The sequence below is a fragment of the Brachionichthys hirsutus genome, chromosome 13 (genome assembly GCF_040956055.1).
Source record: "Brachionichthys hirsutus isolate HB-005 chromosome 13, CSIRO-AGI_Bhir_v1, whole genome shotgun sequence".
NCBI classification, from domain to species: domain Eukaryota; kingdom Metazoa; phylum Chordata; class Actinopteri; order Lophiiformes; family Brachionichthyidae; genus Brachionichthys; species Brachionichthys hirsutus.
This window is the reverse complement of record NC_090909.1, coordinates 3,789,084-3,809,012: the sequence shown is the minus strand read 5'-3', so window position 1 is coordinate 3,809,012 and position 19,929 is coordinate 3,789,084. Positions and strand designations below refer to the sequence as shown.

Here is a 19,929-nt window from a genome sequence, read left to right as displayed (position 1 = left end):
TGTTCTTGATCTTAAAAGGGTCCTACATAGGCCTTAACCACCCACACATGGTGTTTTACCGATTAGCCTGCTTAATTAGACCTCTTTTTCGGGACCGCGTGGGCGTGTGCAGACTCATTTCCAGTTTTGATGCACCTGTCAGAGCAGAATAATCCTTCGGTGCAACCCCTACGGCCCTTAAAGCTGCGCGGATGCTTGTGGGTTCATGTAATTCCCAGTGTAACTCCACCCACCCATGACCTAAACACATGATGCACTTATCCAGATGTGTTGGGGGGAAAGAAAACACCTGTGTGGTGGGTGTGCAGAACCTTAAAGGTAAAAGTTTGAATCCTTTGAGGCCTCAGCATAAAGACTGGAAAGAGAACGCTGCTGCGTCTGTCTCAAAATAAATTTCAATAAGTTTCAAAATAGATAGCAACTTTTAAAAGCTGAAAAATCTCTAATCTCCTTGACTGCTCATCCTTTGTGGGATCAAACGGTGCTGCGGTCTATCCCAGCTGGTGTTTGGACTGTTGGGAGGCAGCCGGAGCGCCCATGGAGGAAGCCATGCATGAACCCAGGTCTGGTTTCACCCAGTTAACGTGAGGGCGAACAGTCGTAACCACTGACCCATCCATTTACAGCTTTATTTCATAAAAAAACAAAAAAAAACAGACATTACTGCCACTAAAGAGAGCCAGGCTGCTCCCTTGTTTCTAGACTCACTAAGCCAAGCACCTCCCATCACATCTTCATATTCAGTGGAAAGATGTGAGAGGGGCATCAACCTGCTCAACAATAAAAAACAGGAGCACAGTAAAAAAAAAAAAAAAAAAAAGGGGGCATTCTAGCTTCCTCTGTTATACTTTGATACCTTCCCAACATCGATACCTTAATGCCTTGTTAAGAAGCCTCTTAATACTTCTGAAGCAGGATCCAGCTGACACTTGCTTAAATGCATTTGCCAGCTGCAAACGCATGTATAATTCATCTTAAGACATATGGATCCACTGTCCCATTTCATAATGCACGTGAAGAACTGGGTCGGAAACCCTGGGCAGCCTCAAATCCTCTAAGTCCAAACTAAAGGATAACCGCAGGTCGGATATGCTAGAAAGATGGTACAAACTGAATATTAATGCAGCGGTCTAGTAGTATCATCCTTAGGGAACGAAGCTCTTGGAACTGGGTCTGAGTGTGACCTGAATCTCTCTCTCTCTCTCTCTCTTTCTCTCTCTCTCTCCCTCTGTCTTCCATAATTCATGTTCCACATGTGTGTTGGTGAATATTTTTAGCTTAGACATTGAATTTGTCGCTAACAGAGGAACGGCGTGGACGGAGCCATGCACGGGGCAGGTGTGTGCCGTGCAACAGACAAGTGTGTAGATGCTGTTCCCAATAGTTCACTGCAGCATATGTGTGTGTGTGTGTGTGTGTGTGTGCCGTTTCCGGTTGACAGCAGATGTCACTTATTTCTACAGCTACTGTAAAAAGAGCTTTCTGTCAGTCATGTGTTACACGTTGCTAGATGTGACAAAGATTTTTTTTCCCAACATCCCACCAAGAGGGAAAGAAGTCCCAAATAGTCGTTTTTGTCATACGGCCGCCAGTTTACTGGGTGGCGAGGAGGATTTAAGTGCACAGTTTGTTGGGTTTTTTTCACCCGATCGCCCTTACGGTGCACGTTTCAAACATTTGAAGTGAAATATTGTGGCAGAAAAATTGCAGCGGTTTGCCGCGTCACGAAACAAATGAGTGGAAATTGCTGAATGAGAAATGTGAGTGCGTGTGTGTGTGTGTGTGTGGATCGTGACACAAAAAAAAAACCAGGACAGCAATGATTGATTGCTGGGCAGTGCAACCTCTCTTACTGTCAGTTTTTATTCTCCACTGTGGCAATCAATCAATGACCCTTAACTGTGTGTGTGTGTGTGTGTGTGTGTGTGGCCACGCACCATCACACGTGACACTAAATGATTCAACCACAGGTAAATGTTAACATTTAAGTACACACTGTCGTTGCTTGATCAACCGACAAACGATGCAGACATATATAAAGAGATGTGTTTTGCAGCCACCTATATGTGAGATATCAATCATGGCGGGTGAATACAAGCGTTGACACAAAGGGCGACTGCAGGGAAAGAAAGAAAGAGTATCAGGAGTGAAGCGTGTCTGCTGTTTCAAACTCTGTTATTGGAGCTGACAGCAAGAGAGAGCCCAGCAGGACTCGGGGAGACAGAGGTTGTGAGAAGGGGATTAGAGAGAAGGAGTGAGAGAGAGAGAAAAACTGGAGAAAGGCAGCAAAGAGAGAGTGAATGTAGCCGTGGGGAGATGGTGGGGGGGGGGGGGGGGGGCAGAATGATCAGCCACTGCCACAGGGTTTATCTTGTCTTATGACACTTCAAAAAAAAAATACAATTAAAGCACAGGCTTTCCAGGAGTAATCTACAAGATATATATTCCAGCATCTTCCTTGAATAAAGTCTCCAGAGACTTCTTTTAGAGTCATTTCTCATTCCGTTGTCTATAGATGTCCTGAATAATAATAATAATAATAATAATAATAATAATAATAAACCCATAAAGTCATGCAAGCTGCTAATCAATACATGACATATCAGGCTATACATATTTGATGCCATATGTCTCTCTCACGTATTTGGCACAAAACAGAAAAACAAAAAATATATGTTTGGCTACAGCCCCTCAGGTATAACACCCCCCCCCCCCCAAATCCGGGCTGCAACTCACCCTCAACGACCTGGAGAAGAGATCTGAGCAGAGCCGAGGAACTTCACCGCCGTTCACTGGACAATCACGGACACTTCGCAGCCTCCGGACCCATCTCCCCTTCTCCTCGCTGTCTTTTGTCCGACACTGCAGCCCTCAGTGGCGGTGACAGGCAAACAGAGCTCGCTCTTTCTCACTCCCAGCGAGACGTGCACGGCGAGGAAACGCTCCGTGCGCCTGTGGGTGAAAGATGGGGAGGAGGTGGAGGACGGTGCGCCACTTCACTGGAGTTTGGTAAAGAACGCAGCGTGTGTGTGTGTGTGTGTGTGTGTGTGTGTGTGGACCCGGCTGCAGCCGAGCGCGCAAGTGCATCAGCGCCATCTCGTGGACGCTACTGGCAACTGACGCGTCGGAAAGTTATTATCTGGTTTCTCTGCTTCGATTGGCCGCGCCGCGCCTGAGCGGTTTCATAATAAGCGGTGACCGAAACACCTGAGACCGCGCCGGTAGTTAATTTAAAGTTCACCGGATTCATTGGCGCAGATGAATTTAAATGTATGAGGCGATTTAACTTGTGGAATAAACGTAAATCACGAGTCACACAGGTCTCCCTTCATGTTATTATTTCATGTTTCAATCTTTTTTTAAAATATTTATAGGTTGGCTATTTCACTTTCAAAACATATTTTTCATAATATATATTTGCGATTCTTGTTATCAGCTTCCTCGTGCACAGACTTTGTAGTAGGATATAATTAAACGGGGATATGTCTTTTTTGGGATTGATTAACTTGCTTCACTTTAGATTGTTATTATTTCGTAAAATTAAATATATATATATATATATATATATTTAAATCTCAGCCACTCTCCTTTAGTCTGCTCTGCAGCTATATATCTATCCTATAGGTTCCATCATGGTGTCACATTGTTCCCAAATGAATAAACTGATTAAGAAGGCAATCATTTTTAAGCACTATTTTCTGATATTGGTTTTTATTTTTTATTTTTATTCTCATAAATCGACACGGACAAATCAAGTGTGTGGCGACATGTTCTAGAATAACAGTTGTAATATCATCCTTTTGGCTCGCACCATCAAACTATTACACGAATGTTCCCTGTATTCTCCCTACCCCACCTTAGCATGCTCAATTGTGGATCTTGGAATGTTTAGTCCAGATCTGGGACCGTGCGAATGAGCTCATTTCTGGGGCAACCAAGAGAGCTTTGTCCGAGCGGACCACGCCCCGGCGTGCGGTGCGCCAGGCTATGCTATGCTAGGCTAGGCTAGCCGCTACATCCGGGCGCTCTGCTGCTTGGTGTGTACAAACCCTGCGAAGATGGCGACTTCAGGGAGGACTGCATTATTATCCTCCACCTCATCCGGGCCTAAGAGCACACAAGAGCATTCCAACCCCGAGGAAGATGACGGACAGGATTTATGGTGGGCGACATGTTATTAAAGCTGGGTTATTGGCGAGCAGCTTCTAAAGGGCGCAGAGTCCACTGTGTTGATGGGGAGGATGGTTTGACAGCTAGCTAGCTTGCTAACTAGCATCGGCGCCAGACTGACAGGGCACTTGTGACACAGCAACAACATTAGCTTGCTCGCGTGGCAGTCGTCGTTTTATGAATGAACCAGCGTTGCTAAGTGGCGTTGTTGTCGTCCTTTCTGCAGGTCCACCATCCTGAGCGAAGTGTCAACCCATTCAAGGTCCAAGCTACCGTCTGGGAAGAATGTCCTGGTCATGGGTGGGTATCCGTGTGGGGGGGTCTGCGGGCTAATGGGGTAGACCGGAGGCGGCGTTATTTTTGAATAGCCTAGCTGGAGGCTAGGTGATCGTTTTATTGTCGTTAGTTTACTCCTCGTTAGCAAAGCTAGCATGCGCCGGGCTGTGTTCAATCACGGTGCGTCGGATGGGCAGCGACGGGGACAGGTGTATTTCCCCAGGCGCAGACGCACGGCCACGCGCACACACCTCCTCCTCATCTCTTTAGGGTGAATCGGCCGATTTGAAACTCTCGGAGCAAATTCAAGCACCCGATCATGCTAGTAGTATGTAGGTTAAAAAAAGATGCTCAATGGACCAGACGGGGCTTAATGTGACCGATGCAAGACGAGAGTGCCCGCGGGTCTCTCGTCCTCGTGTCCCGCTGCGGACCCACGCACCCACTGGGGATGATCCGCAGCGTGGACTCTACTCCGGTTTCAGTCATGTCGGGTTTGGGCCTTAAACCATTTGCGTTTTTGTGCTGTGTGTGTGAGACAACATCAGGATGCTTCGCTCTCGGATTGTCTCGTGTGCGCCCCCTGTCGGTTGAGATAATATGACACGATGCAAAGAAATGACCTCAGAACTGACTCAAGGAGCAACGAGCGTTTCAAAGGAAGGAACATTGAAATTGATCGACTTAGATGGACAGTTTAATGTATAATTAAACTAAAACTGCTAAACATAAATGTAAGATAATTTATGTGGTGAGTTTTAGCCAGTACTTTTAGAGCAGACAGTTTTAATTCTGAACGCTTTAATGTTTCGACTTATCGAATACGAGCAAGTCCGGTTTGCATGAGAACAGAGTTCTGCTTCGCCCTGTTTTGTTCTGATAAACGGGCAACTGTTTTAGTGGAATATGTTTTTATTTCTGACTCTTAATAGAAGTGGCTCCCATTGATCTCAGGTTAACTAAAAATCTTTGGGCTGTTGGTTGGACAAGATCGATATCTTTTTAAGGTTTCTATGATGTTTACTATTTATTCCACCTTATGTTTTATCCATTAATGCTCTGGATGGAAAATACAGACAAATTGTGCAACATCACATTTATTTGCTCAACAGACGTTCCGATTCAAACTGAAATTCGTAATCTAGATCTACCTGCATACCTAGATCTAAGGAGATCTGGGTATCTAGGTGCACGTGTTAGCGCAGCAGGCTCTGACATGGATACGTTTCTCCATCTGTATCTTCTCTTATTTCCTGATTATGTGTGCTCAGGTGAGGTGGGCTCGGGGAAGACCACTTTGGTTGCAAAGTTACAGGGCATCGAAGAATACATGAAAGGGCGTGGCCTGGAATACCTCTACTTCAGTGTCCATGACGATGACATCGATGGTGAGCAGCAACCCCCCCCCCCCGCCCCGGCTGCACACCTCCAGCAGTAGATTAGTATAGGAGTCTGTTTACCCCAATGCGCTTTTGTGTTCAGACCACACCAGGTGCAATGCCTGGGTGTTAGACGGTGACCTTTACCACAAAGGCTTGCAGGGAGTCGCCGTCCCGGTGGACTCCCTCAGCAACACGCTGCTTCTGATAACGGTGGACATGTCGCGGCCGTGGAACGCACTGGACTGTCTCCAAAAGTGGGCAGCCGTCGCTAGGGAACACATTGACAAACTCCGGGTCGCCCCGGAAACGCTGCGGGAGCTGGAGAAAAGACGTGAGTCACGCTGACGGCTGTCGGGCGGAGGATGAAATAGAGATCAGCGTTATCCTGTTTGTGTGTGTGTGTGTGTGTGTGTGTGTGTGTGTGTGTGTGTTGTTAGTTGTTAAACAGTTCCAGGAGTACACAGAGCCATGCAGTGGGGAGGATGGAACCCCGCAGAGGAGGAGTGAAGATGAGGAGAGCGTGCTGCTGCCATTGGGAGACAACACACTGACACACAATCTGGGAATACCAATGGTGGTTGTCTGCACCAAGGTACACACACACACACACACACACACACACACACACACACACTCACTGCTGCCTTAGAAACAAAGCATACGAGTGGAAATCTATTTGACTTTAAAAAGAGTCAGCGGTCCTCTGCATGCTGTGTGATTGGGATCATTGTAGGGAATAACACTTTGCGATTTGCCGCCAGTGCGACGCCATCAGCGCGCTGGAGAAGGAGCACGACTACAGAGACGAACACCTGGACTTCATCCAGTCTCACGTCAGGCGCTTCTGTCTGCAGTGTATCCTTCGTCGCTTCTGCGCTCATTCATGAGCTGAGAGGGTTTCAAAATAAACTCGGCGCCTGAAAACAATGAAATTATTGATCAGTGAGGGTGCAAGCCAGCCATTTGCCGCGGCAGTTAATTGATAGAGCAGAAAGTGTTCCTCCGAGAAGCTAATATTTCTCTCATTTATTTGCCTGATGTTGAAACCGAAACAGTTTGATGAAACTTTGGTTGCTTGAAGTTGCTTTTGGAGTACATTATAGAAGATTCAAAAGTTCTTGTATTTCAGTGTCTTAGCGATTTCTCTGTCTCTTTGTTAATAAAAGACACAGCTTTTATTTATTTATGTTTCCCGGTATTTTCGTGCTATAAATACAAACGACGGCGTTGAAAATGTCTTTGACAAGCCATGCCAGACGGAGCGTCTCTGGTTTACACGTCAGTGAAGGAGATGAAGAACCTGGACATCCTGTACAAATATCTGGTCCACAGACTCTACGGCTTTCCCTTCCACAGCCCGGCGCAAGTGGTGGAGAGAGACGCCGTCTTCATGTAAGTGTGTGTGTGTGTGTGTTTGCGCGTGTGCACAAAGACTCTGGGGAACCCATAACCTGTAACCCGTTCTGTCCCCCCCCCCCCGCGTTCAGACCGTCGGGTTGGGACAATGAGAAGAAGATCGCTATACTTCACGAGAACTTCCAGACGGTGAAGTCAGGCGACGGCTTTGAGGACGTTGTCGTCAAACCGCCGGTCAGGAAGGTACGGGTCCAACGATGGAAGGAACCGACGTAGAAAGTCTTTAAAAGATTGATTGCTGCTTTGGTGTTTCAGGTTATTGATCGGATTATTTTTCATGCTTTTCACCAGATTGTACACGAGAAGGAGATTCAGGCAGAAGACGACCAGGTGTTCCTGGTCAAGCTGCAGGTGAGAGGACCTTCTTATTGCGTTAACGCCAGTTAGTTACCGCCTGTGGGGAGAATTAAGTCACATACGAGGGTCCTGGCACGGCTACTCATTCTCACGAATGCACGTTTTCTGCTCCGTCTTGCAGTCGCTGCTCGCCAAGCAGCCCGCCGTGACAGCGGGGCGGCCAGTGGTGAGTGGTTTGTTTGTTTGTTTGTTTGTTTGTTTTCAGGCATTTTGCCTCTTAAAGACAACAAATAAATCTCTTTCCGGTGTTCGTGTGTGACAAACTGTTCCTGTTCGTAGGACACCACCAGCAGAGCACCCACCGGCTCCCCCAGGACGAGTAATCGCTCTGCTGCAGCCAACGTTGCCAACGCCATCCCACAGTCGGGTACGCCATCGCACTTCTCTGCCGCATTCCTGTGTATGTGTGTTTCTCTGTGTAACCCCCCCCCCCCTTCATACACTCCAGGTCAGACCAGCGAGGGTGTGTTGGCCAATTTTTTCAACAGTCTACTGACAAAGAAAGCGGGGACAGGGGGGCCGGGGACGCAGGGCGGCGGTAACAACACGCCAGGAACAGTTCGGAAGTCAGGTGAGATTTGTCACTCGGTGTCAGGTTCTTCTACCCTTCGTCGTCTCACCACTCCAGTTTCCCATCTTCCACTCATGACTTGAACACGACACACGGTGAAAGGGATCCTGAAAGAGAATAGAGCTACAAACCAACACAGTTTATCATTCGTTGCCTTCTTTATACTTGCCTCGTAAGCCTGTGCCGCCGCTAACGTCGTTCACAATGTGTGTATTTGTACGCGCTAGTCGGAGGATGCTGGCCACGTTAAGGTGTGTGTGAGAGATCATCCACAATTATTATTGCCTCTGTCTTCTGTTATTAATTTTCAAAAGCATCCTCCTGTTTCCTTTCAACCCCCCCCCCCCCCCCCCCTCAGTCGAGGCTCCCTCTTGTTTTATTAAAGCACGACTTGGCTTATATGCATCGTAATATCGATTTGTGGTAAGATCCAGGACAACCACAAGCAGAGGGGCCCCACACGGCTGCATATTTATATTTCCACCTATTTGGCTGGGGGGGGGGGCAGTTAGGCCACAACCAGTTTATTTGAATGTTACACTCTTCATCTTTCCCCATTTTGTCACCCTGCTTTTTTTTTTTTTTTTTTTTGGCACGCTGCATTGCATGTCCCATAAGTAAAGCCTGCATGCAAACATCGCACATGATTATACACTAAGGGAGGGCAATCTGAGAAGGATCATCAACATCTATTTGAGATGCTTCCTTCTTCCAGTTCTGTTCTCAGTTCGCTAACAGGAACACGGTGGTTTTACTGGAGCACAGATTCCGGAATGAAACCAAACCTCTGTGTCTCGTAGCCCCAGATATGTTTAGAATGAAAGAAAGACATGGGCTGGCAATTTAAGATTTCCAACCATGTCAATACTATCCCATTTGAAATGCTGATATTCCGTATGTCTATCCGGCACTTATTTCAACCATGTGTAACTGTCTTTGTGGCTCAATTGTGAAAATGCGCTTCCTTTTTTCCCTCTGGTTAGAATGCCTGATTATTTCCTTGCGACGCGGGTACTGATTTTAACGGTTGCATTCACACGCAGGTTCAAAGTTGGGCTTGGGGGACGTACAGGCGGAGCTGGACCGCATATCCAACCGGGAGACTGACTCTGACTTGTCCAATGCCAATGAGACGCCCGCCGCTGACGGCCAGGACACATGAAGACCAACGCAACTTGCCCTGTTCTTCTTCTTCTTCTTCTCCCCTCCTTCTCCACCTCAGTCATCTTCAACAGCCCTTGTCCTCCCACCCTCCACTCCATCACAAAGGTGCAGGGAGAGCAGGGGGGGGGGGGGGGGTGTAGGGGTAGAAAAAGAAATTGGTGATGGACACAGTTTGCCTCCCCATCATCTTTCACTTTCTCCTTAAGTGGAAGGACTCACCGTCTCTTCCCCTTGTCCCACCCACTCCTGTTTTTCTGTTTCGGCTGTTGTGCTGAGGGGAAAGTGTTTGTCACCGTTACGTTGAAGACTGCGTTGCACCAGAGTAAATGGAAATGAGGGACCATCGGGTGTACAGAGGTTTCGATGAAGTGAGAGCAGGGTTTAAAAAAAAACAAAAAAAAAACAAGGTTGATTGCAAGAATGAAAGTGAGTGCTTCTGGTCCATCCGATTCGTGCGATGGCACAGTTAGTTTTCCCTGTAGGAACTGCTGAAGGATCCACAGTTACGGGCTCTAGGGGTGATCGTGTGTTTGAATTAAGCGCAGCAAGTCTCACTTGGGTCAGGAGAAGAGATTGAGAACAAAAAAATATGCCTGAAACAAAATTGCAAACTGTTACAAACTTTTTTTTTTAAGATGAAGGGATAAGTGTGTATGTGTGTGCGTGTGTGTGTGTGTGTGTTATTGATAGGCTGAGGCAGAGAATAAGGAATTGTATTATATCAACCAACAGGCATGTTTCTGTGCTCTCACGCTGCAAGCTGTTAAAATGGTACACACGGCCCTCTACTACACTACAAGAACTAAACGTGACAAAAGTATATACAGTACTTCATACACTCACCGTGTAGAAAGCACCAACTGCAGTCCGTCATAACACCCAAATGTATTGGCCAATCGTCGTAAGTAGCCGAGCTGTACTTTTTCAGAAAGAAGCGCTAGTGATTCGGTTCCGTAGTTACTCCGGGCTGGAAGGTGGGGTGGGCAGGAGGGGCCGGACGAGGGAGCCTCGCAGCAGGAATGTACAGGCATCGTCTGGCGGATTGGTCCTGTTATTTCAGAGCTCTGTTTTTTTTTGGCGTTTGTATAATCCGATCTGGTAAATCAGTCAAATAAAATGTGTATTTATTTGGATTCATCCACCGGGTTTCTCAATGTTTTTATTTTCCTCTCCTGTCTTCATTCAAATAAAACCTTAAAGGGACCAAAGCTGCTGACAAGTCGAGGCTCCTTCCATCAGATCAGCAGGGGGCGGGGTGGAAGGGAACGCCTGCTGTAGTGAGCTTATGTACAATATATTCCAGGAAGTTCTCACTGTCTTGTATGAATAATTTAATTCACATCTTTAGAACAATAACCATTTGTGGAATTACTTAAAATTATTATTTTGTATTCTCATCCAGCTCTAAGAAGAAAGACGAAATCAGTATCGTGATAATGGTCTCGTGTTACAATGAGCCGATTTTGACAAATAGATGAATATAAATATGAGAAAGGGCTTGCTTTTTTTTTTGTAGGGGCATTTTTACTTGCGGGAGAAGTTTCCGGTAGCTATTTTAAAGTTGCAAATGTCATCTAGAGATCGGTGGATGAACTTCAAAGCAGTTTTATGTTTGTCCTACATACTTCTGCAGTGGAAGCAGAATATCCGTAAATAGTAACTGGAATAAACAATCGGCGTATTTTTAGGTTGGAAGCAGTGACTGGACAAAACGTTACTTCCATTTGCTCTCGTGGGACGTGGTTTATCGTTCTGATGTCCTCACTGTGTTGTCATTTATACCCTTTGTAGTTATGGGATTAAAACTTTGCACTTTAACCTTTTCCAGACTTTAGCATGCGCCGGATGCATGAACATGGGATTTACAAGTGTTGCAGCTTCTGTTTTGATTTAGGTCAAGTTTAATTGTGTTTCTATAAACATGAAGCCAGAAGCTGATGCTTTTAAGAAGTTAGACAACAGATGGTTGTCAACTTCCATAATGATGATGTATTCTATTTCCATTGTGTGTGTGTAGAGTGTGCAACGAATATAAATGGTTGACAAGCAACTTTCATGTTTGTCCATTTATGGGTTGAATTGAGATGTATGAAAAAGATGAAACGTTTGCGTCTGAGTAACCCCCCCCCCCCCCCCCCAGCACAGAAAGCTCATGAGGCACATTCCATTCTAGTGAATGCACCTCGCCCTGCACACCACCGCAGCAAGTACCGCATCATTTACGACGACGTAAAGAAGATTAAAACGGATATGCCATTTTCTCCTAAAAAAAATAAGACGGAATTCAAAATCAATCAGTGGCTACGCAATCAGATGTTGCAAATTGCGCCCTATTTTTCGAGTGCGGCAGAATACTGTATTTTCGCCTTCGCCATCTTGACGCTCGATCGCATAGGCGGATGCAGAGTCTTCGGCGGAGCGACAGCGGGCGTGGTTCGGTCTTCTACGGGTGGTTCACCTAGCGAGCCCTTTTCCTATTTTTCAGCCCAGAGAAAACACAACATTTTCTTGACAAGAGCCACGGAGGAGGAGCCCCTCGACTCTGGTAACGATAATATGTTTAGCTATACTTATCACGTGATGGTTACAGTGCGTCAATGTTCGGTTCATTGAAGAAAATCATATTTTGCTAAGGGGGGGGGGGGTCCCCGGTGGGGTTTTCTGATTCGGCTGGCAGCAAAGCAGGTTTTGTACGGTGGCGCTTGGATCTACTTTTCATACGTCCTGGCTAGCTAAGCTAATGGAACCAGAATTAAACATTTGGAGGGGTTCGTTTGAAAGTCACAGCTGCAATAATTAATTAATGTATAACATTAACAATTTACATTACTGATTGAGTCTCGGGACGAGTCCTCACAACTCTGCTTTTAATGAGCGGACCCGTAAGCGGTGTTTGTTTATGTTAGCTAACTAGCGGTTAGCTTGGTATGGTTAGCGTAGCAAGCGCTCAGGGTAAGCTAGCCAACCTGTTAGCTAGCGGCGACGGCTACATGTTGTCGATGAAACGTGTAAGCTATCCGAGTTCTCCGAGTTGCGGTTGGACATCCTGTTACGCTTGTAGTCCGAACCGCCGCGAGAGGGAGGAGTCTTTGAAGTGATTGCGGGGTGGAGAGAGTAGTTTCTCTCATTGGAAACCCAAGCTGCGGGGTCGGAACTTGGCCGCGGAGGGGGGGGAGGAAATATGCCTTTGATGTGATTTGCCGCTGAATGGTGGATTGTGTTCACGCTGGCCTGGAAATACCCACCTCGGCTCGGCTCGGCATTTCCCCTCATACCTACGCTGGCAAGGTTAACAAGCGTCTGGGGGGGGGCGGAGCGGACACCTTTTAGCGGTTCTTTAGTGAAGCCCACGAATGAGAAACAAACATTAAGAGCAGATTCATGCAAACAAGGAGTCGTTGTCTCATTTCCTCCTGTGTAATTCTATCGTTTCTCACGCAGACATTAACTGCTGTTCGGACTGAGGGCAGGCGAGAACAATGGCTACCCAGTGTAAGTATGAAAAACGTTTGGTCTAACGTTGTTTTATGTTTTCATGATGAGCACGTCCACTCTTAATTTTCTTGTTGTGTAACTAAGAGTTTCCGTAAAACCGTAGCTTGATCAAACAGAAGCGTTGTTCAAATTTACAAAAGCTGAGGCGCAGCTGAAACGAGGAAAATGGGAGTGAGGTGGAGCACGTGTCGCCGTGTCCCGAGTAGCAATCGCTTGGCTTTTTCTTACATTTGAATTTCTCTTTGAGCAAGAATGTTTCTGATGATTATAATAGAATGTTTACAGTTTAGATTTAGAGTCATTATCATTGAGGAAACGTGCTTTTCCTTATCATATCTCCATTTAGTTGTGTTTCCCATCAGGGGGGGGGGGGTTACTTGTTCTGTGACTTTTTTTTTTTAGCACCTGTGTCTCATACAGTAATGTTAGTGTGTGAATGCTAATAGAATGTGTACGATTGCCAAGTGCACTTAAAACGGTTTGATCTAAAGTTGGAAAAGCGATATATTTTTTTACCGTCAGTCATTCCTTCGCTGTTTCTCCCTCCTCGGCGTAGCTGATTTGATGGAGTTGGATATGGCGATGGGAGACAGCAAGGCTGCGGTGAGCCAGTGGCAGCAGCAGTCCTACCTGGATTCAGGCATTCAGTCTGGCGTTACGACCACGGCGCCGTCACTGAGTGGCAAGGGAAACCCGGACGCCGAAGAGGACGATCCGTCTCTATATGACTGGGAGTTCAACCAGCCCTTCACTCCCGAGGCCCCAGGTATACAAGCGATGTTGTTGTGTTGCTATGATGTAGTAAACTTGAAAATTCACCTTTTTGAATTTCTCAAATCCCATGGCTGTCAGACATAGAGGGCTACGCCATGACTCGTGCCCAGCGCGTGCGTGCCGCCATGTTTCCCGAGACTCTGGAGGAGGGCATCCAGATCCCGCCCGCCCAGCTGGACGCCGCTCACCCGACCGCAGTGCAGCGCCTCGCCGAACCCTCTCAGATGCTGAAGCACGCCGTCGTCAACCTCATTAACTATCAGGACGACGCCGAGCTGGCCACGCGCGCCATCCCCGAGCTCACCAAGCTGCTCAACGATGAGGACCAGGTACGTCTGCGATGAAAGGATGCGCAAAATGGTGCTTGCTTGGTTTTATTTAAATTCAAATCAATGCAGATCCTAAAACATCCCTTCATGACCAAAGCTCGTTTCTTTGCCCCAGGTCGTTGTGAATAAAGCAGCTGTCATGGTGCATCAGCTGTCAAAGAAGGAAGCGTCACGCCACGCGCTCATGCGCTCCCCGCAAATGGTTTCGGCCGTCGTCCGCGCCATGCAGAACACCGGCGACGTGGAGACGGCTCGCTGCTCCGCTGGCACTTTGCATAATCTCTCCCATCATCGGGAGGGGCTGCTCGCAATCTTCAAGTCTGGAGGCATCCCTGCTCTGGTCAAGATGCTTGGGTAGGACGTTTGAAGATTCGTGAGGCACATATTTGAAGTTTGCAGCAGCCTATATGACGATGGCACAAATTCTCATTGGTGTGTCGGACACACACACACACACACACACACACACTCTCTTGTCGTCCTTTTCCAGCTCTTTCACACTGCAGGTTTGGTTTGGAACGTCTTTTAAAAGGCCATAATGTATTATACCGGCTATAATAAATGGACCCTTGAGTCACCAGAAAGACAAACAACCATTCCTACTCCTGCCTGCAGTCAGTTTTATTTCACCGGGGGGGCACCTGTATTGCATGTTTTTGGTAGCGGGAGGAAGCAGGGAACGAAAACTGACTGAAGTGATGCTTTTTACTTTAAGTCTTGATATTTATTCTTTCTGTTTTGTGGTTACGGAATGGACATAGACTCTCTGGTAGGTAGTTTAGGTTAGCACTTTTAATATGAGTGCGTTGGCTGAGTATCTGACCAATGCCTGATAATGGCATCAGTGTTTTTGTTTCTTTCCCCGTCTTTATCTTCTTTCTGTATCGAGATCAAATCTTCCACACAAAAAAAAGCCGTGGATTTTTTTCAGCTCTTTTGACCGTTTTCTGATTTATCTTTCGGCGTATTTTTCTAGCTCGCCAGTGGACAGCGTCTTGTTCTACGCCATCACCACGCTCCACAACCTTCTGTTGCATCAGGAAGGGGCAAAGATGGCAGTGCGCCTGGCTGGTGGGCTTCAGAAGATGGTGGCTCTCCTGTCTAATACCAACGTCAAGTTCCTGGCCATCACCACCGACTGTCTGCAGATCCTGGCGTACGGCAACCAGGAAAGCAAGGTATGGACCCCGACGAACTCTCCCACGTTCCCGCTCGTCGCTGCGATGCAGCGATTTACAGCACGTCGCGTCCGTTTTTTGGCTCTAGCTGATCATCCTGGCCAGCGGCGGCCCCCAGGCCCTGGTCAACATCATGAGGACCTTCACGTACGAGAAGCTGCTGTGGACCACGAGCAGAGTTCTGAAGGTGCTGTCGGTCTGCTCGAGCAACAAGCCTGCCATTGTTGAGGCTGGTATGTACATGCTCGTTGTAGAGAAACGACATGAAAACATCGTGCGGTGACGGGGCTGACTGTACGGAGAGGCCTGACGCAGTGTGTTTTGGTTTGCGTGTAGGAGGCATGCAGGCCTTGGGGCTCCACCTGACAGACCCCAGCCAGCGCCTGGTCCAGAACTGCCTCTGGACCCTGAGGAATCTTTCAGATGCTGCCACTAAGCAGGTGCGTCACAGATACTCTGTGATGTAATGTTAAAATCTGTTGGTCATATGTAACGGAACGACGACGTGTGAAACAATCTAATGAAATGCAACCAAAATGGAGTATGCGTGAGCTCCGTGTGGACGGTAGAACTCCTGTCCTTTTGTTTCCTCGTGCCCCGTCCCAACTGGCCGTCCGCCCCCGTTCCAGGAGGGAATGGAGGGTCTCCTGGGGACCCTGGTCCAGCTGCTGGGCAGCGATGACATCAATGTGGTGACGTGTGCTGCTGGTATCCTCTCCAACCTGACCTGCAATAACTACAGTAACAAGCTCATGGTGTGCCAGGTCTGTACGATCCGCCCGGGCTTTATTGGAATTAAAGTATCGATTATTTGCCCTGTTGCATTAGCTAATAACAAATGCACCGATAGGTTGGGGGCATTGAGGCTCTGGTGCGAACAGTGCTCAGAGCTGGAGACCGAGAGGACATCACGGAGCCAGCGGTCTGTGCCCTGCGCCACCTGACCTCCCGCCACCAAGACGCCGAGATGGCTCAGAATGCGGTGCGCCTTCATTACGGCCTGCCTGTCGTGGTTAAGCTGCTGCACCCTCCGTCCCACTGGCCACTAATCAAGGTCTCGTGTAACATGCTTTTAAAATCTTTCAACATTTTGGGTTTTTGCATTGAGACATCACAGGATTTTGGTTTGCACTAAATGAACCTTAAATACCCCCCAACCTAGGCCACAGTTGGTCTGATCCGCAACCTGGCTCTTTGTCCAGCCAACCACAGCGCTCTGCGGGAGCAAGGAGCCATTCCCCGATTGGTCCAGCTGCTCGTCCGGGCTCACCAGGATACCCAGAGACGCACCAGCATGGGAGGCAATCAGCAGCAGTTTGTGGTGCGTGTCCTCGAGCCGTCAATCGATGCTATTGGTCGACATGTAGACCGTTCGTGTGTCTGACTGTCCTGCCCCCGGCTCCTCGGCACATCCAGGAGGGGGTACGCATGGAGGAAATAGTCGAAGGCTGCACAGGAGCTCTGCACATCCTCGCCCGGGACGTTCACAACAGAATTGTCATCAGAGGTCTCAACACCATTCCGCTCTTTGTCCAGGTGACGATGGAAATCACGATCTGGCTCGTGAGAGACGCTGGCTTGCGTGTAAAGGGTAGTTGTTTGAAACCTGCGTCCGTCCCCCCCCCTCCCAGTTGCTGTATTCTCCAGTAGAGAATATCCAACGCGTGGCCGCGGGTGTGCTGTGTGAACTGGCTCAGGACAAGGAAGCTGCTGAAGCGATAGAAGCTGAAGGAGCCACCGCACCCCTCACGGAGCTGCTGCATTCCCGTAACGAAGGCGTGGGTGAGTGGACGTGCACGACACGGACGTTACTCGTGCACGCTCGGTTTGCCTGACTCGTGTTGCTGCCGTGCTTTGGGTCCTTCCAGCGACCTACGCCGCAGCCGTCCTGTTCCGCATGTCTGAGGACAAACCCCAGGACTACAAGAAGCGTCTGTCTGTGGAGCTGACCAGCTCTTTGTTCCGAACTGAGCCGATGGCCTGGAATGAGGTGAGAGCACGGGAATAATTAAACGAGCGCTCATTAGCGTGTTTTATGCATCTCGCGGGGAGAAGCTGACCCAGGTGATTGACTCATTGTGCTGATTATTCTGGTCTGAATGCTGCACAAGTTGCTAAATAGCTCGAGAGAGGGAGAATAAGACAGTTGTTCCGATGCAGGCGGGCTTTTGTCAACACTGTTTTGCCTTTTTACAGACTGGAGACTTGGGACTGGACATCGGAGCTCAGGGAGACCCTCTGGCTTACAGGCAGGATGGTGAGGGCCTGTTTCCTGTCGATTTGAAGTCTCTATTCAGTTTCTAACGTTCCTGAATTTGATGCCGTTTAAGATGCAATAACAGCGGATCACTGTGCTTTTGATCTAATAAGAGTCTTGCCATATTTTTGGGGTTTTTCAGACGGGGCCTACCGGGCTTACCCAGCAGCCTATGGCCAGGACTCCCTTTTGGACCCCATGATGGAGGGTGCCGACTACCACACTGACACTCTGCCCGACCTGGGTCACCACACTGACCCGCTGCCAGACCTGGGACACAGCCAGGACCTGATGGACAGCAACCAGCTGGCCTGGTTTGACACAGACCTGTAGGATTGGTAAGACAATCAGGTACACATGTATGGTCGCAATAAAAGTAGTGTTAATGCATTAAAAAATAAATGTTTAATGCATGGTAAATGTTATCCTGTGCTCTTTTTGCAGTTTTATTCTGAAAAAAAACCTGCATTGTGATTGAAGGTAAAGAGGAGTCTTGGAAAGTGCCTGACACAAGAAAACAAAGATGGCTGCCACAGGAATGCTAAAGCAAGTTGATGAGGGGGGGCAGGGGGGTTAAAATATCAGACATGGAACATCACAATGGAGGTCTTGGAGCAGGTTCCCTAAATGGATGAGGTGAATCGTAAAAGTTCGAAACACATGTTTTAGCCTTGCCTGTATTCTTATGAGTTTGTTTCCATTTTTCTTAATTCTTTTTTTTTAAACAAATTCTTTTTGTATACTCATTCTATGTTTATGGTACTGACCCGGCTTGCCTTCGCACTAGCCATCTTCAGTTCTTTCTTCGATGCTAATCATTTGTATTTTTAATTTTTCTTTTATTTTTTTTTTTATAAACTTATATTACATGTAGTGTTAAGTTATAGTGAAAATATTCAATGTTCCTTTTCGTTTATGGCCGAATGTGTAGAACACTAATAATCAGTTGAATTGTACTCTGAATTCAAGTGTAACATTGTGTAGTTTTTGTTTTTTTTATATAATCTCAAATATGGAGACTTATGCATTCTCAACGTGCTTGTTAAAGCATAAAATGTCAGTGTCACAAATGTTCTAAAGAGGGGGATGTGGGGGGGGGCTGGGATAAATCTAAAAGTGTTTTATATACAGTAGTAGGTTAACAACTATTTTGTATGCGATAATTGGATGTCTGATAGAAATGTCTTTACCTCTACCGTTGGTGGTAAAATAAGACCCAGTTTTATGTGCTATCCAGGGTAGCTAGGCTGGCGAACCAGCTGTAGTCCTGCTGTGCTTATTTTGAAGATGAGGTTATGACACGGCTCAACAATAAAATGACGTTTTATTTCATTTAGTCGTGTCTTCTTTACGTCGCCGTTTCTCTTTGATGGGTTGTGATGTTTTAAAACTTCCACAGATGGGAAGGATTACGTTACGTTACGCACAGTATTTATATTTATAGCTGAGCTAGGCAGAAACTCGGGGGATCTTTGATTGCGCGTTTGTATCCTGGGAGTTGGAACACACGAGGATGATGCCTTGACTAATCAAATCACCTTTGATCACTGCATGCTCGGCCCGCTTCTGTTTGCAAAATGCCTGGGCTCAGTAAAAATCCTGCATGATACTGTGATGCCAATCTCTGACCCAGAAGCTCCTCCTTTTTTCTTCTTTTATGTGCACAAAATAATTCAGTCTTCAGAATCTGAAATCCTAAATGTAAGTTCCTGATTTCCTTTTTCACTGTCAGAAAACTTTCGGTGTGTTGGGGGGGGACGACGACGACAAGTCTTCACTTCACTTTTATTAATTTGTCCCTCGGAGGGCAGTTTGTTTTACAGCTTATACACACTTTTATAAGCATATAAAAACATAACAGACATGTAAGACACAATTAAGGGACATATGAGGCACAAGTTACAGTCTGCATGAACATGATGCAGTTTTTTCCCATATCTTGTTTGTGTAAAACAATCATTTTAGTGTATCTTCCTATAAACACACATGAAATTAGACATTTAAGAATCCACTTTACTTTAGTGTCTTTTGTGCCAGTTAAATATTAACTCTTCCCAAAATGCTAGTTTTCCTGTAAAACAAAGACACCTGTGTGTGTATAATGAAATGTGAATATAGACGTGCAGGCTTGGAATGGAAGTTGTGCCTGGAATGTTTAGACAAAAGTTAACTTATCAACTGGAAAACATGGAGCTTTTAATTCACAGCTTAAAGTCAGCATTTGCTGAACAAATGTTGCAGGGACCTCGGCTCAAACATCTGCGGCCTGCTCTGCATGCATGTTGTCAATGAGAGAACCCCCCCCCCAAAGTCAGGTGTGGACCTGTTGACCTGCTGGAACAATAGGACAGAGGGAGAATAGATACCCGTAAGTAGATGAGTCATTAATGCAGAGGGAGGAGTGGGCAATCACACAAGTATCCACCTCCCAAAGGCTCGTTATCATGTCGATTTGGATTCATTTATTCATTAAATGTGGATGTTCAGAGAATTTACCTTCCTGGGAAAGTTGCTTTCTTGGCTTGTGCAAATACAGTTAGTGTTTCTGCATGAACGCTTA

At 46.9% G+C, this 19,929-nt stretch overlaps 2 protein-coding genes across 2 annotated transcripts; both read left to right on the top strand.

Annotated features, from left to right (window-relative positions):
- Positions 1-4,058: 4,058 nt before the first annotated feature.
- On the top strand, positions 4,059-9,434 carry dync1li1 (dynein, cytoplasmic 1, light intermediate chain 1). The gene is made up of 13 exons (XM_068747222.1): positions 4,059-4,162; positions 4,397-4,470; positions 5,718-5,834; positions 5,929-6,159; positions 6,266-6,420; positions 6,590-6,683; positions 7,085-7,220; positions 7,316-7,427; positions 7,536-7,595; positions 7,723-7,767; positions 7,881-7,968; positions 8,050-8,172; positions 9,216-9,434. Exons 1-13 carry the CDS (start codon positions 4,059-4,061, stop codon positions 9,332-9,334), a joined length of 1,458 nt encoding a protein of 485 aa, XP_068603323.1. The 3' UTR covers positions 9,335-9,434.
- A 3,381-nt stretch (positions 9,435-12,815) lies between these two features.
- LOC137903255 (catenin beta-1-like) lies at positions 12,816-18,695 on the top strand. The gene is made up of 16 exons (XM_068747400.1): positions 12,816-12,828; positions 13,388-13,597; positions 13,684-13,934; positions 14,050-14,288; positions 14,911-15,112; positions 15,201-15,345; positions 15,449-15,552; positions 15,742-15,876; positions 15,963-16,166; positions 16,275-16,433; positions 16,529-16,648; positions 16,744-16,894; positions 16,981-17,102; positions 17,309-17,369; positions 17,512-17,707; positions 17,814-18,695. The coding sequence occupies exons 1-15, from the start codon at positions 12,816-12,818 to the stop codon at positions 17,700-17,702; spliced, it is 2,307 nt and encodes a 768-aa protein (XP_068603501.1). The 3' UTR covers positions 17,703-17,707; positions 17,814-18,695.
- Positions 18,696-19,929: the final 1,234 nt, after the last annotated feature.